The 26438-nt window shown below is 44.2% G+C and overlaps 1 protein-coding gene across 9 annotated transcripts in view; it reads left to right on the top strand.

The window, feature by feature from the left end:
* smyd3 (SET and MYND domain containing 3) overlaps window positions 1-26438 on the top strand; it is a 785608-nt gene that overhangs the window by 195271 nt on the left and 563899 nt on the right. For 5 of the 9 annotated variants that reach the window (XM_072580427.1, XM_072580428.1, XM_072580429.1 and 2 more), the window contains exon 2: window positions 6673-6736. The exons of 3 other annotated variants lie outside the window; for them this stretch is intronic. In XM_072580427.1, the coding sequence (XP_072436528.1) occupies window positions 6673-6736 (64 nt within the window). Of the gene's footprint in view, window positions 1-6672; window positions 6737-6828; window positions 6861-26438 lie in introns of those variants that run through there. One more of the 9 variants, XM_072580431.1, reaches the window with a different exon arrangement.

Here is a 26438-nt window from a genome sequence, read left to right as displayed (position 1 = left end):
GTATCAGGTTGTGCACTCAGAGCATGCGCAGATCAACTGGCAGAGGTCTTCTCAGACATCTTCAACCTCTCCCTGCAGCAGGCCACTGTCCCTGCCTGTTTCAAGAGGTCCAACATCATCCCTGTGTCTGAGAAGGCTCATGCAGCATGTCTCAATGACTACCGGCCAGTGGCCCTAACTTCGGTGGTTATGAAGTGCTTTGAAAGGCTGGTCGTGGCATTAATTAACTCCAGCCTCCCCACTACTCTTGACTCACTTCAATTTTCCCGTCGGACCAACAGATCCACGTCAGATGCCACATCACTTGCCCTTCACTTCTCCCTAGAACATCTTGATACCAAGAACAGCTATGTAAGAATCCTACTCATTGATTACAGTCAACCTTCGACACTTTTATCCTCTCAAGACTGATAACTAAACTTAGTGATCTCTGACTACGCCCCATTCTCTGCAACTGGATCCTCAGTTCCGTGACCCACAGGCCACAATCAGTAAAGATTGGGGACAATATTTCAACTTCACTAACACTCAACACTGGAGCCTCCAAGGGGTGCGTACTCAGCCCTCTACTGTACTTACTGTATACCCATGACTGCGTCGCCAAATACCAGACTAAAGCCATTTATAATTTCGCTAGTGACACCACTACTGTTAGTGGAATCTCAGATGGCGACGAAACAGACTGCAGACAGGAGATGGAAGCCCTGGAAAAATGGTGCACTGAGAACAACCTAGCTCTCAATGCCAGCAAAACCAAGGAACTCATTATTGACTTTTGGTGGGATGTTATTCATGCCCCCCTACACATTAACAACACAGAGGAATGAGTGGAGAGTGTCAAGCTCCTGGGAGTAATCATCCACAACAAGCTTTCTTGGACTCTTCATGTGGATGTACTGGTTACAAAGACCCAACAAAGTCTCTTTTCCTTCAGGCCAGCTGAGAAAATTTGGCATGATGGTGAATACCCTTGCCAATTTTTATAGGTGTGCTGTCAAGAGCATTCTGCCTGGACATATGGCAACTTTACCATTCAAGATCGGAGACGGTTACAGAGAGTGGTGAACTCGGCCCGGACACTCACAAAGGTCAACCTCTCACCTATAGAATTCATCTATCAGGTCCACTGTCAAGGAAAGGCCGCCAGAAATCTTAAAGATCCATCCCACCTTGGCAATGTTTTTCTACAACCTGTACCATCGAGGAGAAGGTACAGAAGCCTGAAAACATGCACCAGCCAGTTTCATAACAGTTTCTAACCGACTGTTGTTAGAATACAGAATGGACTCACAAACTCTTAACATTTGCCTGTACCTGTGTTTTGGTTTTTGCTGCTGTTTACCTATTATTTACTGGCTATGCTACTTAACTGTGTGACCTGCCTGTAATGCTTGAAAGACAAAGCTTTTCATTGTGCACTGGTACACAAGGCAATAAATTCAATTCAATTCAATTCAAAGAAAGTAGCCCAGACCCTAACTTTGCTAGTTGTTTTAAGTAGTTGTAAAGTGGATATTCCAGGAGTGATGCAGCTGGCCCAACGACTCCTTTTTAAACAAAACAATTTATTTACATGCAAGCAAAAGAAAGCTGAACTTAAACGAACATAACCTATCTGAAAACCCAATCGATTCTATTGCAACTTAATGATGCAATCCCAAATACTTGCAACATCCCCCTTGTCGAAAAGTTAAATTCAAACAAAGGTTCTTACAGGAGAGATGTCAAAGAGAGGGAGGCTCAGTATGGAGCTGTTTCTTTGGGTCCCGCAGCTTCTCTGGATTCCCAGCTAAAACTTGACCAGCAGCTGCAAACGAAACAGTGTGCTAAAAACAAACCAAACCAAACCCTGAACTGGGAGAACTGGCCACTCCCCTTCAATTCTACAAGTGTTTTTAATAAATGCTTAAAAGCTTTTTCAAATAGATAAACGCAGACATATCAGAACCTCTGCCTTTATGACCCCTCTGAAAAAGAAAAACCAAGCTCAACTAAATCTTGTTAAAGGATCAACATCGTCAACATAAGTTGGGATAGTCATGGTGTTAAGGGTTTAGTGGGGGCAGATGTCTTGAAATGTATCCAGGGGAGTTTTTTGTATCATTATATAGAGGGCCCAACAAGGTGCAATTCTGGATCTGGTTCTGAGAAAAGACGCTGACCAAGTGTGTGATGTTTCAGTGGGTGAGCATTTTAGTGATAGTGCCTGCAACACTGTATGGTAGACCTAGACCTGATGGGATGTATCTTAGAGTATTGAAGGAAGTAGCTACAGAGATAATGGATGAACTGGCAGTGATTTTCCAGGAATCCTTAGATTCTACAGCACAGTAGTTTATATAGATTTTAGCAAAGCTTTTGCCAAGGTCCCACATGGGAGACTGATTGAGAAGATTAAAGCACATGGAATTGTGGGAAACTTGGTAAGGTGGATCAGAGACTGCCTAGTAATAGGACACAGAGGGGAGTGACTGGAGGCTAGTGTCCAGCAGTGTGCCACAAGGATCAGTATTGGGACTCTTATTGTTTATTAATATACACGTAAATGATATAGATGAAAATGTTGGGAGAATGTTAAGCAAATTTGCAGATGACACCAAGATTGTTAAAGTGGTTAATAGTGACGAAGATGGTTGTAGGTTACCGAAAGATATAGATGGGTTGGTCAGATGGGCAAACCAGTGGCAGATGGTATTTAACTCCGATTAGTGTGAGGTGAAGCATTTTGAATGAAGAAACACGATGAGGGAGGATTTAATGAATGGCAGGACACTGGGTGACTTAGAGGAACAGAGGGATCTCGGGATAATTGTTTACAGATCCCTGAAGTCAGCAGAGCACATGACTATGATAGTTAAGAAGGCATTTGGGACACTTTCATCAATTATGGTATAGAGTGTAAGAGCAAGTAGGTAATGTTGGAGTTGGAAAGGGTGTTGGTTAGGCCATAGCTGGAGTACTGTGTGCAGTTCTGGTCCCCTCACTACAGGAAGGATGTGATAGTACTAGCAGGGATACAGAGGAGTTCACCAGGATGTTGCCTGGGATGGAGCAAATGAGCTACAAGGAGAGACAAGATACTCTTGGATTATTTTTTTTCCGCCCTGTATGAATCTGTGCATCTGTGACTGTATGATTTGGGTTGTTCTTTATAACAAATTTTTCATGACCACAAACGTGTTTTGCAATGAATTGAGTGAGCCTTGGAGAGTAATCACTGTTACAATACAGGAAATATGGCAGCTCCCTCAAATAGCAATGTGAAGTTTTTCCTGATGTTGATTGAAAGACGAACGATGGCCTGAATACTGAGGGAACCTGCCTGCCTCTTCTTTGAAATAGTGCTGTCAGATATTTTACATGCACCTGAGCTAGGGCCTTGACTTCTCATCCCATTTGTGGTTTTGACAGAATAGCACTGCCTCCGTTCCTCACCAGAGTGTCCATCTTCACATTTGTGCCAAGCTGTCAGAGCAGGACTAGAACCTGGAACCATCTGATTCAGAAGCAAGTGTGCTACCGACTAAGCCACAGCTGACACTGCTGAAAGCTCAGAATTGGGAGAGGCAGGAAACTATTCACATCAACAGAAGGATCAAGAAGCTGAATACTTTAAATTGATATTGACATGAGGAAAAGCCATTTTACACAGTGAGTGATGATGATGTAGAGTGTACTGCCTGTGGCTGTGACAGTGTTTGTATGTTGAACTCTGGAATATGTTGAGTGTTTCCCATATCATGGTGGTCACCATTGAGAAGATCTGTCGCTGGCTCTGTGGTGCTACATCAGTTTTTTTCCAACTTACAGCAGCAAGTGTTTGAAATCAAGGACTTCAGCAACTAAAAGACCTCTGCAAGTAAACAAATTTTGTGCTTGTAGAGCTGTGATCATCATCACACTCTTGTAGTGTGTTGAGACATGGACTCTGCATTAGTGATATATGAGTGTGCTGGTGAAATTCTAGCAGTAAAGCCTTCTCGGAATTCACCAAATTCAAAGGGAGGGCAAGAGAAGAAGCACTAGTGTCCTCCTTGAAGACCACTCCAGCGTTTAGTTAAAGCTCTTGAAAATCAATTATGCTGACCTGGAGGGTACTATGTTCTGATGGTTGAAAAATGTCTCCTTGTCCAGATCCTGTTTTCTCAACTGTGCAACGACCAGTATTCCAGTGCAGCTTGATGAAAGTGTTGCTAAGACATCCTGAATCTCTCCATGGAGTGCAGCAGCATTGACATTAATGATTAAGAGGAGTTTGCTACCAATTGTTCAAAATAAAGACACTACGTCCTTCAAGATGAACCATCTCCACATGCCTTAATGATGAGGATGTCATGCCTTAGAGTTCAGCAGTTTGTGGATGAGCTCAAATGAAGACATGTGAAGGAACTTGTGGTGCTGGTTGGATGCCATCTTGAAATCGAGGGACTGCCTCCATGCCAGTGCCAGTGGTGAAGGCAGATTCACTCGTGGTCTTTGAAAGAGAAATCAACAATTAGCTGCAGGGCAATAGGAACAAATCAGAGGTCAGGGGGTTTGCTCATGTAGAGAGACTGCACATGTACAGCAGATGAATTCGTACCCTCCTGTAACCAATCTTGCTTTTCAAGCATTTCAAAGCACTTCACAGAAAGTTAATAAGGCTATAACTGCAAAGAAGTCAGCATTACAAAGGTCAACTGATGAGAATGATTAGCAAAATGGTCAGAGATTTCTCAACAGCTGATGAAGAATCTGGCATCCATGTATCCTTAAGGCATTTTCAAAGTGACCACTCCTGACGGGCACTGAATCATCTTGGCTGGTGTGATACGTGAAATCTTTCCTAGTGATTTCCTGCATGTGGAATCTGATCCTTATTCTTAAGGGAAGGACTTAGGGATGGAGGTAATTTGAGCCCCAAAGGCCATATTATCCATTGTTGTGGTCAGTTCGCCGAGCTGGGAATTTGTGTTGCAAATGTTTCGTCCCCTATCTAGGTGACATCCTCAGTGCTTGGGAGCCTCCTGTGAAGCGCTTCTGTGATCTTTCCTCCGGCATTTATAGTGGTTTGAATCTGTCACTTCCGGTTGTCAGTTCCAGCTGTCCGTTGCAATGGTCGGTATATTGGGTCCAGGTCGATGTGCTTATTGATTGAATCTGTGGATGAGTGCCATGCCTCTAGGAATTCGCTGGCTGTTCTCTGTTTGGCTTGTCCTATAATAGTAGTGTTGTCCCAGTCGAACCCATGTTGCTTGTCATCTGTGTGTGTGGCTACTAAGGATAGCTGGTCATGTTGTTTCGTGGCTAGTTGGTGTTCATGGATGCAAATCGTTAGCTGTCTTCCTGTTTGTCCTATGTAGTGTTCAAACCAATATAAATGCCGGAAGAAAGATCACAAAAGCGCTTCACAGGAGGCTCCCAAGCACTGAGGATGTCACCTAGACAGGGGACGAAACGTCTGCAACACAAATTCCCAGCTCGGCGAACAGAACCACAACAACGAGCACCCAAGCTACAAATCTTTTCATAAACTTTGAACATATTATCCATTCCTCTCATGTAGCTTCTTCACGAGTCACCTAAAATCATAAAATCCCTACAGAGTGGAAACAGTCTATTTGGTCCATGGAGTTCACAATGACCTTCCAAAGAGCACCTCACCCCCCCCCCCCCCCCGCCCCGACTCTATCCCTGTAACCCTGCATTTCCCGTGGATAACCCCACCGAACTTGGACACTATGGGGCAATTTAGCCATGGCCAATCCATCCAATCTGCGCATCTTCAGACTGCGGGAGGAAACTAGAGCACCTCAAGAAAACCCACACAGACATAGGGAGAACGTGCAAACTCCACACAGGCAGTCGCCCGAGGCTGGAATCGAGCCTGGGTCACTGGCACTGTGAGGCAGCAGTCCTAAACACTGAACCACCGTGCCACCCTTCACATCGACTCAGCTCAGAGGGTAGAGCAACAAAGAGCAGCAATAATTTTTGGCAGTGAGAAAGATTGCTGCACTGAGGCATCAGGAGAAAGAAAAGGTTTTGCTTTGATTGACTGTAATCTTTTTTTAATCAGAGCAGACAACTTCATAAGTGCAGTGGTTTTACAGACCGTTTGTGAATCAGTGCTGTTTAATATTGAATCCTTTCGATTATTCACCTCTTGCAAAATGCGGATTAATAAGGCCACCAGGCTGCCAGATTAGTTCAATTTCACAATGGGGCAGCTCCAAAATAAGACTCTAGAATTTTCTGAGGCACCTGATGGGATTCAATGAATAATCTCATGATAACAGCAGCAATTGCATGTATTTTTACTGTGGGAAATGACATTCATCATCATTGCCTCTTGGTGAATGGTATTCATCTCATTGGTGCTGACTGGTTCATGTCATTGAGAAAACAGTTGAAAGCAAAGCAGAATTAGTGGGTGATCAAAAATCACCGTCAAATCGAGGTCACTTTGGAATTTTTATCTCCAGCTGTACATAAATATAAACTTGCATGTGTTGTGTTGCAGAATGTGTTTTAGCAGCCCTTTTATCAGTTGCTATTTTGAAACTTTACATTCTGACGCAAACCTTATTCCCAAGCACTTTTTGAAGTCACCAAGGCTGTGTAATTTAAATTGTACTCAACCACCAACCTTTCCAGTTTTATTTAGTTGGTAATATATTTTTTTCTTCACAGGGAGGAATCTCTGTTGCGTTGTTCCCAGTGCAAAATGGCAAGATACTGCAGTACCGTCTGCCAGGTGAGCTGTTAAATATGAAGCTCAAGTGCTCCCTGGGAGTTAATGTGCATTTTATTTCCATTGGATAACCAGGTAAATGCACTACTGTGTCCTCCTGTGAGTTCAAGACAGGGCGGAGTTTATGGTAAGAATCACAGCAGCAAACAGTCTTTGAAAAGACTATTCACATACTATTGGCAAATAACTGATGACAAAACAAAACTGCAGCAATGTATCCCAGTAAAAGCGGGTTGATTTCTCCAGGAAGGTGGTTAAATTGTACAAATTAGGCAATATCACGATTACTCGCAGCAATAAAACTTTATATCATATTTTTCATTCTAGAGTCATAGTCATAGAGAAGTGCAGCATTGAAACTGACCCTTTGATCCAACTCGTCCATGCCGACCAGATTTTTTTTTTTTTTATTTCAAAATATACTTTATTCATGTAAATAAATCTTTGTTACTTGTACAATTTTCCATGTCATTCATAGTTATATACATTGCATTTCTTAACATTACAAAGAACAAATTGAATTAATCAAATTCACAGTTATCCTATTAACAGTTACATTAATTAATTATCCAGTCTCTTGGTATTTGGCTGTGGCTTCAGCGGAACCCACCTACTGAGTGGGTGCCCTGCAAATGAGACTTCTTTAACCCCCAGCTTATGGGGTTACCATTGTCCATATGACTGTCCTGTCTCTGGGGTGGCTGTCTACATCCCCAAGGTAAGCACGAACTGCTGGACCTTCGCTGGGCTGAGGTAGCTATCCAGCTCCTCACTGGGGTCATTTACCCGCTCTGGTGTCATTGAGCCAGGGCAAGGGTCCTCACTGTCCAGTTCTGTGTCTGACAGTGGGACTGTCAGAGGATCGCAGCTCTCGGTTGCCTGTAGTTGTGGGGCAGTGGGTACCTCCTGGTTCTCACTGGGTGGAGGGTGGACTTCGGGGGGTCCGTTGTTTCCTGGTTGAGAGGAAATGCCCTCCTCTTTACCGACGGCGCTCTGTCTCTTCTTCTGGTGGTGATGACCTTCTGTGCGTCCATCTTCCCCCTCCGAAGAGCTGGCCGTCCCTCCCTCGTGCAGCTGTCTTTTCCCCCTTTGCTGGGAGGCTTTGGGGGCCTGGCAAGATTTCCTCTTCCTGTTTTTAACAGGTATCCACTCCTCCGCCTGCTTGATTACTTCCTCCTCCATTTCTTCCATCTGCCCGGCTAGAGCTAGGATCAGCTGCTGTGTCTCTCCGCTGGCTGCCGCCTCCTCCACTCCAGCCTGTTCTTCTTTCTGGGTGCCACCAGTCTCCGTTTCCTTGCTCTCCGGGTGGACCTTACTGGTCTTTGGGGGTCCACGGCTCACATTGCCACCTCCAGCCATCTGTGCGTAAGTGGGGCCCCCACGTCTTGGGCAGGTCTTATACATGTGGCCCACCTCTCCGCACAGGTTGCAGCTCTTGTCTTCCTGACAGTCCTTCGTCAAGTGACCCTCCTGTTTGCAGTTCCTGCAGATGGTCACTTTGCAATCCGCCGCCACGTGTCCCGACTTCCCGCAGGTTCGGCACACTTTCGGCTGCCCTGCATATGTCAGGTAGCCTCTGCTCCCTCCGATTGTGAAGCTCGAGGGTGGGTGGAGGATGTTCCCACTATCATCGGCCCTCAGAGTTACCCTGACCTGCCGCTTACTGGTCCAGATCCCAAAGGGGTCGATCACATCAGTGGCTTCTCCCTCGACTTGGACGTACCTTCCCAGGAAGGTCAGGACATCAGCCGCTGGAACGTAGGGGTTGTACATATGGATTGTGACAACCCGATTCCTCTGTGCAGGAAGCACACACAATGGGGTCACCGACAAGATGGAGAACAGCGGCTCCCCTTCCTTCTCCTTGAAGACCTTCAGGAGCTGTTCGCACTGCTTCACGCTTCTGAAGGTCACATCGAAGTAGCCTGCCCCAGGGAAATCCTGCAGGCAGTACACGTCCGCTGCAGCAAACCCACAGCATCCCAACAGTACCTTCTTAATAAACAAGGTGCGGTCGAGCGGTGTACGATCCTCAATCTTCTTCACAGTCACCCTGACTGTGTTCCGAACACCCTGCCCAGGGCTGCGGGCAGCTGTTGAGGCCATAGCTCTGAGGTTGGCTGGTCCCTGAATTGGCGTTAGGCCGAAGCCAGTATGAACATCCACCAAGAGCAGGTCAGCACAACCAAACGATCCTCCAACGTCCAATCACGATCCAGCGATGATCTCCTCACTAGCTCTGATGACTCGCAAGCTGTTCTGATAAGAACAGATACTAGATCCTAACCCCGTCCTGGGAGAACCACCTTGGTGATCATGGTATCTCCCCTGCCAGGTAAGTATCGTCCATGCCGACCAGATATCCTAAATTAGTTTAGTCCCATTTGCCAGCACTTGGCTCATATCTCTCTAAACCTTCTTATTCCTATATCCATCCAGATGCCTTTTAAATGTTGCAATTTTATCAGCCTCCACCACTTCCTCCGGCAGCTCATTCCATACACACACCACCCTCTGCGTGAAGAGGTTGCCTCTTTGGTTCTTTTAAATCTTTCCCTTCTCATCCTACCCTATGCCCTCTAGTTCTGGACTCCCCCTTATCCCAGGGAAAAGACCTTGTTTATTTACCCTATCCATGGCCCTCATGATTTTATAAACCTCTATAAGGTCACCCCTCAGCTTCTGACGCTCCAGGGAAAACAGCCCCAGCCTATTCAGCCTCTTCCTATAGCTCAAAACCTTCCAACCCTGGCAACGTCCTTGTAAATCTCCTCTGAACTCTTTCAAGTTTCACAACATCCTTCCTATAGGAGGGAGACCAGGATTTCACACAATATTCCAAACTGGCCTAACCAATGTCCTGTATAGCTGCAACATGACCTCCCAAACTTAAAACTCTGACCAATAAAGGAAAGCATACCAAATGCCTTCTTCACTATCCTATACACCTGAGATTCCACTTTCAAGGAGCTATGAACCTGCACTCCAAGATCTCTTTGTTCAGCAACACTCCCCAGGACTTAACCATTAAGTGTCTAAGTCCTGCGCTGATTTGCCTTTCCAAAATGCAGCATCTCACATTTATCTAAATTTCATTTGCCTCAACATGTTTTGCAGCCAATTAATTATGTTTGAAGTGTTTTTTCAGTTGTTTTTTGGAAACATGACCGCCAATTATTGCACAGCAAGCTCCAATGAACAATAGTTTATTATGGACAGATTAATAAGAGAAATTATAGATTTATCTCCATTCTGCCCATTTCTTGTTGGGTGTGAATGCAGCTCAAGATAAAACGTCAGTTCTTGAGCGGAGTATAATTTTTTGTTGTTGTCATTCACCAGTTTTTAAAGCGTCTATGGAAAATTAATAATTGTGATGGTGCTGTATCTCACCCAGGAATATTCAGTGAGAGTGAGAGTAGTTAGCCATACACCATAAAAGAACCTTTCCGTCAAAACATCTGTCTTCTTCTTTGGAGAGAAAAGGGTGTGAGCCAGTTGGCTCTATATAACTTGAGGAAAGGGGAAAACAGCTCGTAAACATGGGCTCCATTTGAGCTCCATGACAGCGTTTGGGTTCCTGAGATTTGGAGATGCCGGTTTTGGACTGGGGTGTACAAAGTTAAAAATCACACAACATCAGGTTATGGTCCAACAGGTTTATTTGGAAGCACTAGCTTTCGGAGTGCTGCTCCTTCATCAGGTGGTTGTGGAGAATAAAATTATAAGAAATAGAATTTATAGCAAAAGTTTACAGTGTGATGCAACTGAAATTATATACTGAAAAAGACCTGGATTGTTCGTTAAGTCTCTCATCTTTTAGAATGAACATGTTGGTTTCAGTTATAGAGTTATAGAGATGTACAGCATGGAAACAGACCCTTCGGTCCAACCCGTCCATGCTGACCAGATATCCCAACCCAATCTAGTCCCACCTGCCACCACCCGGCCCATATCCCTCCAAACCCTTCCTGTTCATATACCCATTCACATGCCTTTTAAATGTTGCTATTGTACCAGCCTCCACCACTTCCTCTGGCAGCTCATTCCATACACGTACCACCCTCTGTGTGAAAAAGTTACCCCGTAGGTCTCTTTTATATCTTTCCCTTCTCACCCTAAACCTATGCCCTCTAGTTCTGGACTCCCCGATCCCAGGGAAAAGACTTTGTCTGTTTATCCTACCCATGCCTCTAATAATTTTGTAAACCTCTATAAGGTCACCCCTCAGCCTCCGGCACTCCAGGGAGCCTGTCAGCCTCTCCATATAGCTCAAATCCTCCAACCCTGGCAACATCCTTGTAAATCTTTTCTGAGCCTTTTCAAGTTTCACATCTTCTTTCATATATAAATCGCAGAACTTTTTTAAAGTTATATTCTCAAGTGAACTTTAACAACTGGTGTCATGTTGGCCCAGATAATGCATTTCAAGTGTGAGGTGCCCTGTATGAGACTGTCTATGCCACAATGTTCAGAGTGATTCTAATCTTAAAAAATGGATTTACAGAAGCTTACATGGATTCATGCAGTTTTTGAATAAACTAAAATGTAATTCTGCAAGTACAAATTCACCCCACAAGCTTATATGTACGTGTGTGCATGTGGGTGTGTGTATGTGCATGTGTGAGAGTGTTGTGTATGTGAGTGAGTGAGAGTGTAAAGGGGTATAGGTCTGTGAGAGGGTGCTTGTGTGAGTGTGGGGGTGTATGTGTGACTGTATGAGAGAGAGCTTGTGTATGAGAGAGGGTCATGTGAATGTATGGGCCTGTATGAGAGTGTGTGTGTAGGTGTGTCTGTGTGTGTGTGGTTGCAGTGAGGTCACCTGTAGTGTGATATGAATCCAAGGTCCTGGTTACCGAGATCTGTCAATGATTCTCATCTGCTTTACAATGTGGTTCTTAAAGCAATGAAGCAGCACCTTTAGCAGGTTTTAGGATATTTTGCAGCCAAATAAACTGAATGGGGGTGGGGGATGGGGGTGATGGCCTAGTGGGATTATCACTGGTTAATCCAGGGACCCAGGTAATGTTCTGGGGACCCAGGTTCAAATCCCATTACGACAGATGATGGAATTTGAGTTCAATACAAATCTGGAATTAAGAGTCTAATAACGACCGATGGTCCAAAAAAACATTTGGTTCACTAACCAAAAGAGAAAATGCTGGAAGATCTCAGCAGGTCTGTCAGCATCTGTAAGGAGAGAAAAGAGCTGACGTCAAAGGGTCAGTTAGACTCGAAATGTCAGCTCTCTTCTCTCCTTACAGATGCTGCCAGACCTGCTGAGATTTTCCAGCATTTTCCCTTTTGGTTTCAGATTCCAGGATCCGCAGTAATTTGCTTTTATTATTTGGTTCAGTAATGTCCTTTAGGGAAGGATGCTGCCATCCTTAGCTGGTCTGGAGTCACACAGCAATGTGGTTGATTCTTAACAGCCCTCTGGGCACTTGGCATGGGTAATGAATTCTGGCCGAGCCAGTAATGTCCTCATCCAGTGAATGAATAAATTTTTTAAAAAGTTGGAGTGGTGTCTGTCGATAGCTGCAATTTAGCAAAAACCTTGTTCCTACTAGTCTGTATGTCAAGCAGAATTTCTATTGACTTAATGACCCACGCTGTAAGTCATCATTCATTGTGAAGTAAGCAAGGTGGAATTTAAATAAAGTATTATCAGTTATTGGAGTTTCAGTATTTATTGATAAAGTGTGATGGGGTTCTGTGCCTGTTTGTAGCTTAAAGTCTTGACTGAACCACAGAAATATTTTACCACCCATCTTTGAGCGTTTGGAACTGTGGTGATGACATAAAAACAGAAAATAAAAGAGAAAATGCTGGTAAAGCTCAGCAGGTCTGACAGCATCTGCAAGGAGAGAAAAAAGCTGACGTTTCGAGTCTAACTGACCGTTTGTCAAAGCTAAAAAAAAGGGGAGAAATAGGGAGGTATTTATACTAGGCTGAGAGAAGGTGAGTCATGGCTCCAGAAGCAAAGGTAGCAATAAAGAGGTGATAATGACAGTGCATAGAAAGGGAGTGCATCGATTATAGGGAGATTAGGAGTTGTGAATGACCAAGGCTGAAGCCAGTGCCATGTGACAAAATATGTGGGGATTTGCTTTTAAAAACAGAAAATGTTGGAAATACTCAGCAGGTTTGATTGGTTATTTAGGGTTTTCTCCCACTTTGATGATTCTGTCCTTATCCTGCTGTCGAGTTCGAATGAAGGTTGATGTGAGTTCACTGAACAACACCTCATCTTTCTACTGGCCCTGTGCAACCCTCTGGGCTCAAGACTGAGTTTAATAGTTTAAGATCAGAGCCCCTCCCTCCATTCTGTTTCACAGTTTTCTTTTTTCTTGTTCTGTCATTACTGACTTATTTTATCAGCGCTTCATGTTGTTTTCAGACAAATTATTGTCTATCTTTCCTCAGTTCTGATGAAGAAATGTCGGCCTTAATCTCTGCTTCACTTCTCTTGACCTGCTGAATATTTCCAGCGTTTTCTATTTTAATTTTAGATTTCTGCTGTCTTTAGTATGGACTTTTTAGTTCAGAGCTTTTATCAAGGTTTGGAGGCGATGCTTTTTGAACACTGATTGATTTTTATTGTATAGGTACACATTTTACAGAACCAAGTTGGGTAGATGGGGTTGTGGTGCATTCTTTAAAAAAAGGTGAGACTGGCTCAAGGAGCTGAATGGAAACAATATTTTTTCTTTATGCTTCGGTGGGATGTTGGTGTCACTGGCAAGGTGAGCATTTGAGGAATTTGTCCATCTCTAATCGTCCTTGAATTTAAGGACAGCTCAGAGTTGATCATGTCACTAAGAATCTGGAATCGCAGTTAGGCCACACTGGGCGTGGGTGGCAGGTTTTCTTCCCTGGGTTCCTTGGTTGTGAACCAGATGGGTTTACACGACATTATCACCATGACTAGCTTTCAATTCCAGATTGTATTAATTGAATTTAATTCCATCAGCTGCTATAGTGGGATTTGAATATGTAACCTCAGAGTATTAGTCTGGGCATTATTAGTCCAATGATTTTACCCCTCGTCCACCCCTGTTCTCAACTTCTACAATGTGTTAGCTGATTATTGTCAGTAATAACTTCCCATTTGTGCTTGCTTTTGAGTTAATGTTATTTTTTGCTGTTTTTGATTTTTTTTGTGCATTGTGTATGTAACCAATCTGCTATGACCCAATCACTCCATAGGAGATCAGAATTTAAGGCATTTGGAATGAGTTGCTTTGCTTCCCAGTGATCGTTCTAAACACCCATAGACAAACATACAATTGAGATGTTAACACTTGCTAAGGGTTTAAAAACAGAGACCTTGGTTGGAATAAACAGCAAAATTCTTGAAATGATGTTGAAAATGAGGATAAAAAGGAAAATTGATGGAAACATAGTTGGGCAAAGATGATTCCGTGGCTCTATTTGAAAAACACAGGAAGCTATGGACTTAAAATTTATCCTTCAGTCCAAATCACAAAAGCAGATTGTCTGCTTATCATCATATTTCTGTTTATGGCATCTTGCTGTGTGTGCAATTTGGCTGTCATATTGTCCTTTTTAAAAGTGCTTCATTAAAAGCAGTGTACTTTGGTGATACTTTGGGTGGCACAGTGGTTAGCACTGCTGCCTCACAGCGCAAGAGACCCGGGTTCAATTCCCGCCTCAGGCGACTGACTGTGTGGAGTTTGCATGTTCTCCCTGTGTCTGCGTGGGTTTCCTCTGGATGCTCTGGTTTCCTCCCATAGTCCAAAGATGTGCAGGTCAGGTGAATTGGCCATACTAAATTGCCTGTAGTGTTAGGTAAGGGGTAAATGTAAATGTAGGGGTAGGGGTATGGGTGGGTTGCGCTTCGGCGGGTCGGTATGGACTTGTTGGGCCGAAGGGCCTGTTTCCACACTGTAATGTAATGTAATCTAATAGCTTGTGAGGAGGTGAGGGTGAGGTGATTGGGGCAAGCCTCAAAGATCTGCCACAGCTGATGGCAGATACCAAAACTGCCACAGGAGATTGAACCTGGCCCATTGCCATCATTCTACACCACATAAACCAAGAAAACAACGACGATAACTAGCACCCACCTCCATCTTAATGTAGTGATATTAATGCCGTTCTTTTAATCCAGATCCAGATCTGGGGACCTGAGTTAGAATCCTACCATGGCAGATGGTGGAATTTGAATTCAATGGAAAAGAAATCAGTTAAGAGCCTTATGACATTGTCAATTGGTGGCAAAACCTGTCTGGTTCAGTAATGTCCTTCAGTGAAGGAAATCTCCCATCCTTACCTGGTCTAGCCTACGTATGACTCTAGACCCACAGCATGATGGTGCTGGAAAAGCACAGCAAGTCAGGCACTATCCAAGGAGTAGGAGAGTCGACATTTCGGGCAGAAGCCCTTCATCAGGAGTCTGCCACAGGAGATTGAACCTGATGAAGGGCTTTTTGCCCAAAACATCGACTGTCCAGCTCCTCGGATGCTGCCTGACCTGCTGTGCTTTTCCAGCACCGCACTCTGGACTCTAATCTCCAGCATCTACAGCATTGTGGTTGACCTGACTCTAAATTGCTCACTGGGCAATTAAGGATGGGCCGTGAATGCTGGTTCAGCCAGTGACGTCCACATCCCATGAAGGAGTGTTAAAAAGTATTTTCTAAGAGAGGGTGAGTAGTCATTCTTCCTGCCAGCCCTGACCACTCATGGCTAGAGAAACCACACAGAATTAAGCTGCTGGATTAACCTTGAACACCAAGCCCAGCAGGAAACGTGATCGTGGAGGCTTCGATTTTAATTGAGGTGTAGACACACCAGCAGGTATCAACATTACCTAATTTTGCAAAACAAAATCCTTGCACCTGAACTCGTTCTTGTCAAAAGTTGAAATTTGGAAACCCGTGATAAATGTATTGCTGCCTGCTGATGGTCTTGTGGGGGAATAGGAGAGTGCATGCAGCTGATCTGCATTGGCTGTGTTGGTAACTTTGTGTGGAGTGATTGCCACTTGTTACTCAGCTTGCTGCGAATTGAACTCCTCCTACATGTGAGAGATCCCGACATCTCTCCTTGTGTGGCCACATTTGTTCAGTCTCTTTCTTTATTCCTCACTTCCAGTGTTGTGAATTTTCAACTGCTTCAGTTCACTTCTGTATTTCTTTTGGGTGGTTAATGTCTTGTCATTATATCTGTTGTTCATGTTTTCAAAAATTTAATTCACTTTGTCTTTTTCTTGAAGGGGTTTGTTGTGAAATAGCAATCCCAAGAGTGTAAATGCCTTGAGTAACTTGGAAACAAATGACTCATGTAGTTTTGATTTGAACTCTCATTGCAATCACTGCAGCTGAGTTTACACATGTTCTCTTACTCCTGAAGACTTTGTCTGTCACGGACTCATTCCACTTTGGCAGAGAAGTGAGGTTCTCCTGGTAGGCACAGGACACCCTATAACTTTCTTCCCATTGTTTTACAAATTGTGAAATAAACCCTGTCTATTCTGACTTACCATCTCTCTGTACTTTCTGGATGAGCGGACGGGTGGGTGGGAAGGTGTTGGACTGGCCATTTGCCCTATTTTATGTGCCCCCTTACCAAAAACACACCCCATGTGTAACATTCTTCCATTGACTCTGTCTGTGCTGCCTCGGGAAAGCAGCCAACATAATCATATATCCCTCCCGCCCCAGTTATACTTTCTTCCACCCTCATCCATTGGGCAGAAGATACAAAAGTTTGAAAACACATACCAACAGATTCAAGAACAGCTTCTTTCCTGTTGTTATCAGACTTATGAACAGACCTCTCATATATTAGAGATGATCGTTCTCTGTACCTTTTCTGTAGCTGTAACACTATATTCTGCATTCTGCTCTATTACCTGATGTACTTATATAAGGTATGAATTATCTGGTTAGCACGCAAAACAAATATTTTCACTGTATTTTGGTATGTGTGACAATAATAAATCAAATCAAATCCAGCCCGTCCTGACCTTACTTGATTTGGGCCCACGTGTGACCCCAGACCCAGAGGAATGTGGTTGGGGGACTGTAGCAGGAACAGCCAAGTTTCTGGTATTGAGACTGGCTCTAATGCAATGAGCGGTACATTGGGTTTCAAGCAATCAATTGTGTTGGGGGATTCTCTAGTTCGATATACAGATAGACGTTTCTGTGGCCAGCAGTGAAAAAGCAGAAGGTGTGTTGCTTCCCTGGTACCAGGATCAAGGATGTCTCCGAAAAGGTGCAGAATGTTCTCATGGGGGAGAGGGGCCAGCAAGAGGTTATTGTCCACATTGGAACTAACAACGTAGGAAGGGAAAAGGTTGAGATTCTGAAGGGAGATGACAGAGAGTTAGGCAGAAATTTAAAAAGGAGGTCCTCGAGAGTAGTAATATCCGGATTACCCCCGGTGCTACGAGTTAGTGAGGGCAGGAATAGGAGGATAGAGCAGATGAATGCATGGCTGAGGAGCTGGTGTATGGGAGAAGGATTCACATTTGGATCATTGGAATCTCTTTTGGGGTAGAAGTGACCTGTACAAGAAGGTCAGATTGCACCTAAATTGAAGGAGACTAATATACTGGCAGGGGAGATTTGCTAGAGCTGCTCGGGAGGATTTAAACTAGTAAGGTGGGGGGTGGGACCCAGATAGTGAGGAAAGAGATCAATCTGAGACTGGTACAGTTGAGAACAGAAGTGAGTCAAACAGTCAGGGCAGGCAGGGACAAGGTAGGACTAATAAATTAAACTGCATTTATTTCAATGCAAGGGGCCTAACAGGGAAGGCAGATGAACTCAGGGCATGGTTAGAAACATGGGACTGGGATATCATAGCAATTACAGAAACATGGCTCAGGGATGGGCAGGACTGGCAGCTTAATGTTTCATAAATGCTACAGGAAGGATAGAAAGGGAGGCAAGGTTGGGGGGGGGAAGGGGGAGGGCGGCATTTTTGATAAGGGATAGCGTTACAGCTGTGCTGAGGGAAGATATTCCCAGAAATGCATCCAGGGAAGTTATTTGAGTGGAACTGAGAAATATGAAAGGGATGATAACCTTATTGGGATTGTATTATGGACCCCCTAATAGTCAGAGGGAAATTGAGAAACAAACTTGTAAGGAGGTCTCAGCTATCTGTAAGAATAATAGATGGTTATGATTAGATTAGATTACTTACAGTGTGGAAACAGGCCCTTCGGCCCAACAAGTCCACACTCACCCACTGAAGCCCAACTCACCCACACCCATTCCCCTACATTTACCCCTTCGCATAACACTACGGGCAATTTAGCACGGTCAATTCACCTAACCTGCACATTTTTGGACTGTGGGAGGAAACCGGAGCACCCGGAGGAAACCCACACAGACACGGGGAGAATGTGCAAACTCCACACAGTCAGTCGTCTGAGGCGGGAATTGAACCTGGGTCTCTGGCGCTGTGAGGTAGCAGTGCTCACCACTGTGTCACTGTGCCGCCCACAATTTAGGGGATTTTAACTTTCCAAACATAGACTGGGACTGCCATAGTGTTGAAGGTTTAGATGGAGAGGAATTTCTTAATTGTGTACAAGACCATTTTCTGATTCAGTATGTGGATGTACCTACTAAAGAAGGTGCAAAACTTGACCCACTCTTGGGAAATAAGGCAGGGCAGGTGACCGAGGTGTCAGTGGGGGAGCACTTTGGGGCCAGCGACCATAATTCTATTAGATTTAAAATAGTGATGGAAAAGGATAGACCAGATCTAAAAGTTGTAGGTCTAAATTGGAGAAAGGCCAATTTTGACAGTATTAGGCAAGAATTTTCAAAAGCTGATTGGGGGCAGATGTTTGTAGGTAAAGGACGGCTGGAAAATGGGAAGCCTTCAGAAATGAGATAACGAGAATCCAGAGAAAGTATATTCCTGTCAGGGTGAAAGGGAAGGCTGGTAGGTATAGGGAATGCTGGATGACTAAAGAAATTGAGGGTCTGGTTATGAAAAAGAAGGAATCATATGTAAGTTATAGACAGGATAGATTGAATGAATCCTTAGAAGAATATAAAGGCAGTAGGAGTATACTTAAGAGGGAAATCAGGAGGACAAAACGGGGACATGAGATAGCTTTGGCAAATGGAATTAAGGAGAATCCAAAGAGTTTTTACAAATACATTAAGGACAAAAGGGTAACTAGGGAGAGAATAGGGATCCCTATTACTGATGAAGGGCTTTTGCCCGAAACATCGATTTCGAAGCTACTTGGATGCTGCCTGAACTGCTGCGCTCTTCCAGCACCACTAATCCAGAATCCCCTCAAAGATCAGCAAGGCAGCCGTTGTGTGGAGCCACAGAAAATGGGGGAGATACTAAATGAATATTTTGCATCAGTATTTACAGTGGAAAAGGATATGGAAGATATAGGGAAATAGATGGTGACATCTTGCAAGATGTCAAGATTACAGAGGAAGAAGTGCTGGATGCCTTGAAACGGGTAAAGGTGGATAAATCCCCAGAACCTGGTCAGGTGTAATGTAGAACTCTGTGGGAAGCTAGAGAAGTGATTGCTGGGCCTCTTGCTGAGATATTTGTATCATCGATAGTCACAGGTGAGGTGCCGGAAGACTGGAGGTTGGCTAACATGGTGCCACTGTTTAAGAAGGGTGGTAAGGACAAGCCAGGGAACTATAGACCAGTGAGCCTGACATCGGTGGTGGGCAAGTTGTTGGAGGGAATCCTGAGGGACAGGATGTACATGTACTTGGAAAGGCAAGGACTGATTAGGGATAGTCAACATGATTTTGTGCGTGTGAAATCATGTCTCACAAACTTGATTGAGTTTTTTGAAGAAGTTACAAAAAAGATTGATGAAAGCAGAGCAGTAGATGTGATGTATATGGACTTCAGTAAGGCGTGTGACAAGGTTCCCCATGGGACACTGATTAGCAAGATTAGATCTCATGGAATACAGGAATACAGGGAGAACTAGCCATTTGGATACAGAACTGGCTCAAAGACAGCGGGTGGTGGTGGAGGGTTGTTTTTCAGACTGGAGGCCTGTGACCAGTGGAGTGCCACAAGGATCGGTGCTGTGTCCTCATCTTTTTGTCATTTACATAAATGATTTGGATGCGAGCATAAGAGGTACAGTTTGTAAGTTTGCAGATGACACCAAAATTGGAGGTGTAGTGGACAGCGAGGAGGGTTACCTCAGATTACAACAGGATCTTGACCAGATGACCAATGGGCTGAGAAGTGGCAGATGGAGTTTAATTAAGATAAATGTGAGGGTGCTGCATTTTGGGAAAGCACACCTTTGCAGGACTTATACATTTAATGGTAAGGTTCTAGGGAGTGTTGCTGAACAAAGAAACCTTGGAGTGCAGGTTCATAGCTCCTTGAAAGTGGAGTCGCAAGTAGATAGGATAGTGAAGCAGGTATGCTTTCCTTTCTTGGTCAGAGTATTGAGTACAGGAGTTGGGACATCATGTTGCGGCTGTACAGGACATTGGTTAGGTCACTTATGGAATATTGCGTGCAATTCTGGTCTCCTTCCTATCGGAAAGATGTTGTGAAACTTGAAAGGGTTCAGAAAACATTTCCAAGGATGTTGCCAGGGTTGGAGAATTTGAGCTATAGGGAGAGGCTGAACAGGCTGGCGCTATTTTCCCTGGAGCGTTGGAGGCTGAGGGGTAACCTTATAGAGTTATACAAAATTATGAGGGGCATGGATGGGGTACATAGGCAAAGTCTTTTCCCTGGAGTCGGGAAGTCCAGAACTAGAGGGCATAGGTTTAGGGTGAGAGGGGAAATATATAAAAGAGACCTAAGAGGCAACTTTTTCACGCATGGAATGAGCTGCCAGAGGAAGTGGTGGAGGCTAGTACCATTGCAACATTTAAGAGGCATTTGCATGTATATATGAATAGAAAGGGTTTGGAGGGATATGGGCCAGGTGCTGGCAGGTGGGACTAGATTGGGTTGGCATATCTGGTCGGCATAGACGGGTTGGACCGAAGGGTCGGTTTCCATGCTGTACGTCTCTACGACTCTATGGTTCTTAACTGCCCTTTTGAAATTGCCAAGCAAATTTCTTAAGTGGCCCAGTTTGGTTCTTGTTGAGCAGGCTGCCCACTACTGGCAAAATGGTGTTGTGATGGGAATATGTCTTCCTGTGTTATTTGCCAACTGCCTTGGCCTCTGACCCCATCTCAAAGGGTCTGGGAAAGCCCTGATTGAAGACGGCAGCTCATTGCCACTTTCTTGAGGGTAATTGGGAATGGGCAATAAATACTGGGCTTGCCACCCACATCATCATCCATTAACTGAATTCTTTGAAAGGTTACCTATGAAACAAGATGATGGATATTGCCAGTTTAATTCTTCCACGGGTGATACTTTGAATAAGTGCTATGGAATTAACCTTGGTGTCTTGGCCAATATTTATCTCTCAAATGACATCAAATTTCATTTGATTATCATCTTGTTGCTGTTTGTTTGAGCTTGCTGTGCACCAACTGGCTGCTGTATTTCACACCCTACAATAGTTGCTATCCAAAATTAATTCATTGCCTGTAATGGCAAACCATTGCAGTTTAATTCTACACCTGGCTCATTATGACCTGGGAAAGTGCAGACTGAAACATTGTAAGGGCGTTCTCCTGCTCAGAATGTGACCTGTAATGTTAACCCAGGCTCAGCCTCATAACATTGTTCACCCTGGGATTGTGGAGTGTCAGTGGAGATCCATTACTGTCTCGCTACCTTGGCCATGACTTTCATTTTATCAGTCTGTTTTGGAAGACCAATTCTCTACTAACTGCTAAAATAAAACAAAGGACTACAGATTATGGAATCTATAACAAACACAGAAATTGATGGAGATGCTCAGCAGGTCTGGCGGCATTTGTGGGAAGAAAGCAGAATTAATGTTGAGTCTGATGGCTGTTCATCAGAACTGGCAGTTCAGATGAAAAGTCACTGGAGTCAAAACGGCAACTCTGCGTTCTTCCCACAGATGCTGCCAGACCTGCTGAGCTTCTCCATCAATTTCTGTTCTTCTGCTCAAACTACTGTCAGGGAAGGTCAGGGCCCAGATGGTGTTGGAAGTTTGCCCTCTTTATAAAGCTGCTTAATGGAAAGAGTGCTTTTCTGTACCTGCAAGCTATCTGTTTAAAAAAAACTTATACAATGCTGCAAAAGCAGCTTGGATCGTATTAAGTATGTGCATGTCTATGTTGGTGGCCTCACTATGTGTAACTGAGACGATAGTTTTATTTTAAGCAGTCAGCAGGAACAGTGTGGGAGAAGTTAGGTTCAGGATGTATGTACATCGAAGTGAGTGAATTATTACTCTTGTCTGAAAATCTCCACCCACCAGTGAATGATGTACGTCTGCAGATGCCAGGCGAAGACAATGAGCTGTTACTATAGTGTGTGTGTGTGTGCACATAGTGGATGCACTATGTGTGATAGACTGTGTGTGTGTGTGTATTCAAAAAGGAATTGTATCAAAATACAAACATCATGGGGCTTGTCTTCCTGCAAATTGCTGATGTATGATGAGGGAGATGGATGAATAGTAACCTGCTTCTTTGGGATATACCCTCCCAAACTCCTTTGCATCCATTTTGTTATCCCTTCCTGTCCCTGTGGTGTAACTTGAATTTTTTTTCCTTATGGGAGAAAGTGATGCTGGAGATCAGAGTCAAAGAGTGTGATACTGGAAAAGCACAGCCAGCCAGGCAGCATTCGAGGAGCACGCGTGTCGATGTTTTGAGCATAAGCTCTTCATCAGGAATGAGGGGGTGGCCCAAGGGGGCTGAGAGATAAATGGGCGGGGGTGGGGCTGGGGGAAGGTAGCGGGAATGCGATAGGTGGATGGAGGTGGGGATGAAAGTGATAGGGCGGGGAGAGGAAGGTGGAGCCAATAGGTGGGAAAGAAGATGAACAGGTAGGACAGTTCAAGAGGGTAGTGCCGAGTTAGAAGGTTGGATCTGGGATAAGATGGGAGGGGGAGGGAAAGGGGGAAACTGGTGAAATCCACATTGATCCCTTGTGGTTGGAGGGTCCCAAGGCGGAAGATGAGGCATTCTTCCTCCAGACGTCGGGTGGCTAGAGTTTGGTGGTGGAGAAAGCCCAGGACCTGCATGTCCTTGGTGGAGATGGAGGGGGAGTTAAAATGTTTGGCCACAGGGCGGTGGGGTTGTTTAGTTTATGTGTCCCAGAGATGTTCTTTGAAACATTCCGCAAGTTGGTGTCCTGTCTCCCCAGTGTAGAGGAGACCACTTCGAGAGCAATGGATACAGTAGATGACGTGTGTGGAAGTATAGGTAAATCTGTGTCAAATGTGGAAGGATCCTTTGGGGCTTTGGATGGAGATGAGGGGGGAGGTGTGGGCGCAGATTTTTTCCTTGTGTTAAAGACAACATAAAAATGCAGCACGGTTGTTTTGGTGCCAGAAGGGGTAACTGCTGTAGTAAATTGTGAAACCATGAAAGGACTTTAAGTTTAAACATGAGAAATTTAAAATGGACACATTTATCACTGGTCAGCAATGATGGTGTGAATGGAGATCTGAGAGATTGACAACAGTGTTTGGCTAGGAGCAGCAGCAGAACTGAAGCTTTAGGAAGTTTGAACGCCCAGTGGAAACAATATTTTGGGGAGAATTGAATAAGGAAATCAATGCAGCATAATAACCACCATCCAGGTTAAGAACATGAAAGGAAAGACTTGTGCTTTTCTTGACCATTTCATATAACTTTACAACTAATTAAGCACTTTGGGAGTATGGAGACTTTTACACTTCAAGAGAACCATAGGGCTTTGCCTCATTCGAGAGGGACAACTGGTGGTGGTTTAGCCTAAAGGTCACCACACCTCAGGCTAGGACTGAGGTTGAGAAGGTGGGATCTTTGTGGTAACCTCAGCTGGTGTGGGAATTGAACCCATGTTTATGGACATCACTCCGCGTCACAAACTAGCAATCAAGCCAATTGACCCCCATACCTTTAGAACTGTAGTCACTCTCGTAATGTTGGAGATGCAGCAACGGATTTGTACACAGCAAGCTCCCATAAACAACAAAGCTATAATAAGCATATAATCTGTTTTTTGGGGTAAGCAGGCTAATGGGGACTCAGGTTAATATCCTGTCTGCAACACTGCCTCTGTCCTGCCCCAGGATGTTAATCTGGGTCTTTGTACTCAAGCTGTGGAGTGGCACTTGAACCCTGAACCTTGTAGTTAAGGGACATGAGTGCTGTCAACTGTGCTATGTGACCCCTGCATCTGCTCTCCCATTCCTGAAGATGATAGGCTGAACTTCAATTCTGCTCACCCTCCCCGAAAAAAACATTGGTAAAAGTCTTTGTGATAATGACACCAGCTATTGAGTGTCTGTTTTTGGGTTACTCTGGTGACGGGGAATATTGACAGCGTGCAGAACTGGGAGTGGGGCTGGATCTGTGTCCCTCAGCCTGTAACACTGGTACTTTGGACAATCACGTCATCACTGAGGGTGGAGGCCAAAGTACCTTTTGTTGAGAGTAGGAACTGTAATCGTTCTGATCTCGATAGCTAAGGACTACAATCTACAGTACATCTGGTAAATACAATATCTGACCCAAATAAAAATTGCAATTGCTGGAGAAACTCAGCAGGTCTGACAGCATCTGTGAACAAAATCAAAAATCAATGACACCAGGTCATAGTCCAACAGGGTCATTTGAAACTGCAAGCTTTCGGAGTTTCTGCTCTTTCCTCATGGCCAGCATCTGTGAAGAAGACCCTGCATCATCAGCGTAATCCTTTTGTCTGCCTACCCTTTATTCTCTTTATCTCTCTCTCTCCCTCTGTCTCTTCTCTCTGTCTCTGTCTCTCTCACTCTCTGTCTCTCTCTCTCTCTCTCTGCCTCTCTCTTTCTGTTTGTCTTTCTCTCTGTCTCTGTCTCTGTCTCTGTCTCTCTCTCTCTCTCTCTTGCTCGCCCTGGGCTCCCTCGCCAACTATGCAGCCATACCTTTCCCACCCCTCCCGTCACCAACAGAAATATTACCTATTCCAAGCTGCTGTCAGTTCTGAAGAAGGGTCACTGGACTTAAAACATTACGAAGATGAAATGTTTTTTTTCTTTTTTCTTCACAGGTCCTGCCACATCTGAGCTGGCATTGGGGTTTCAGGGCAGGACTGGAAAATAGCGCATGTAAATGTCTGTGGTTTTGGTCCCAGAACTCCTGGGTTATCAGAACTCCTCAGTTATTCTTGTGTAATAAAATAAACAACTGTGGATGCTGAAAATCTGAAACAAAACCAAAAACTGGTGGAGAAACACATCAAGTCTGGTAGCCTCTGTGGAGAGAAAGCAGAGTTAAGATTACAAGTCCAGTGACCCTTTTTGAGAAGACATAAAGAAGATGGTGGCTGTTAAAGATCTCATGGCATTCAGAGGAAGGGTCACTGAACTCAAATCGTTAACTCTGTCTTCTCTCTACAAACACTACCAGATCTGTTGAGTTTGTCTAGCAGTTCCTAATTTCCTGTTATTTTTGTTTTGCTTATCATGACAGATGAGCCACACACAGTATTGAATATCTTGGTACAAATTGTATGACATAACTTATGTTATTTTAAAAAGGAAATGTTAATACCTATCCACCTGATAAGCCACCCAGTTGTGAGGAACTCACTGTGAGGGAGATTCATGTGACATCTTAAATTAAGTGTAATGACGTTTATTGGGCATTAAAACATCTTTACTTTGTGGTCTGATGTGAAAATGCATAATGTATTGCATAAACGTTGTAATCCATCAATCAGTATTTGTCACTGGCTTGTGTTGTTTCTCATGATTTGCTGATGGCTGCACCTGTCTAAGCATTAAATCCTGAGCACTAAACAATCAGAGTTCCTGTGTAATTAAACTTGAGAACTAATGTGCAAAGAATTGGACCTGTTCCCAGAGGTGGGATAGTCTGTTTCTGACAAGGGGAATAGTGCAGGTGCGTGCTGTACATGTACAATAGCTACAACTTGAGGTGAGGCGTGGGCTTTCCAGAAGTATGTCTCCCAGGTTGTCTGAAGTAACTTTCATACACCAAATTCACAGCTTAAGGGTGATGGTTTGTTGCGCGTCACATTTTAGTTCCCACCAAAAAAAAAGAGCTTGACTCAAAAACAGAAGTTGTTGGAAAAGCTCAGCAGGTCTGGCAGCATCTGTGAAGAGAAATCAGAGTTAACATTTTGGGTCCAGTGACCCTTCCTCATAGTAGATAGGAAAATGTTGATATGTGGAAGCTGGTGTGAGGGAAGGGAGTGAGGACTAAATGATATAAGTGATCGATGGGGATAGAGCCCAAAGAGAGAGAAGAACCATTGGACAGACAAAGGAGTGGATAACGATCAAGCTGGGAGAATGCATAGCTATTAATAGAAGCTGTTAGTAGCTAACAGTGGATTGTGTGTAATAGCAGACAAAGTGATAACAAGGCCTAATGTGTGGGGGTTAAGGGGTCAGAACATGGGAGAGCTCCAGCCCGAAAGTTGTTGAACTCGATATTACGTCCAGAAGGCTGTAGAATTCCAAAGTGGAAAATGAGCTGCTGTTCTTCCAGTTTGCACCATTAACAGCTAATCATCCTCTCAGACCGATCGTTATCCACTCCTTTGTCTGTCCAACTGTTCTTCTCTCTCTTTGGGCTTTATCTCCACCTAGATGGGGTACTGGGCT

This window comes from Chiloscyllium punctatum, chromosome 11 (assembly GCF_047496795.1).
Source record: "Chiloscyllium punctatum isolate Juve2018m chromosome 11, sChiPun1.3, whole genome shotgun sequence".
In the NCBI taxonomy this organism is placed as follows: domain Eukaryota; kingdom Metazoa; phylum Chordata; class Chondrichthyes; order Orectolobiformes; family Hemiscylliidae; genus Chiloscyllium; species Chiloscyllium punctatum.
This window is presented reverse-complemented; position numbering and strand designations above follow the sequence as displayed.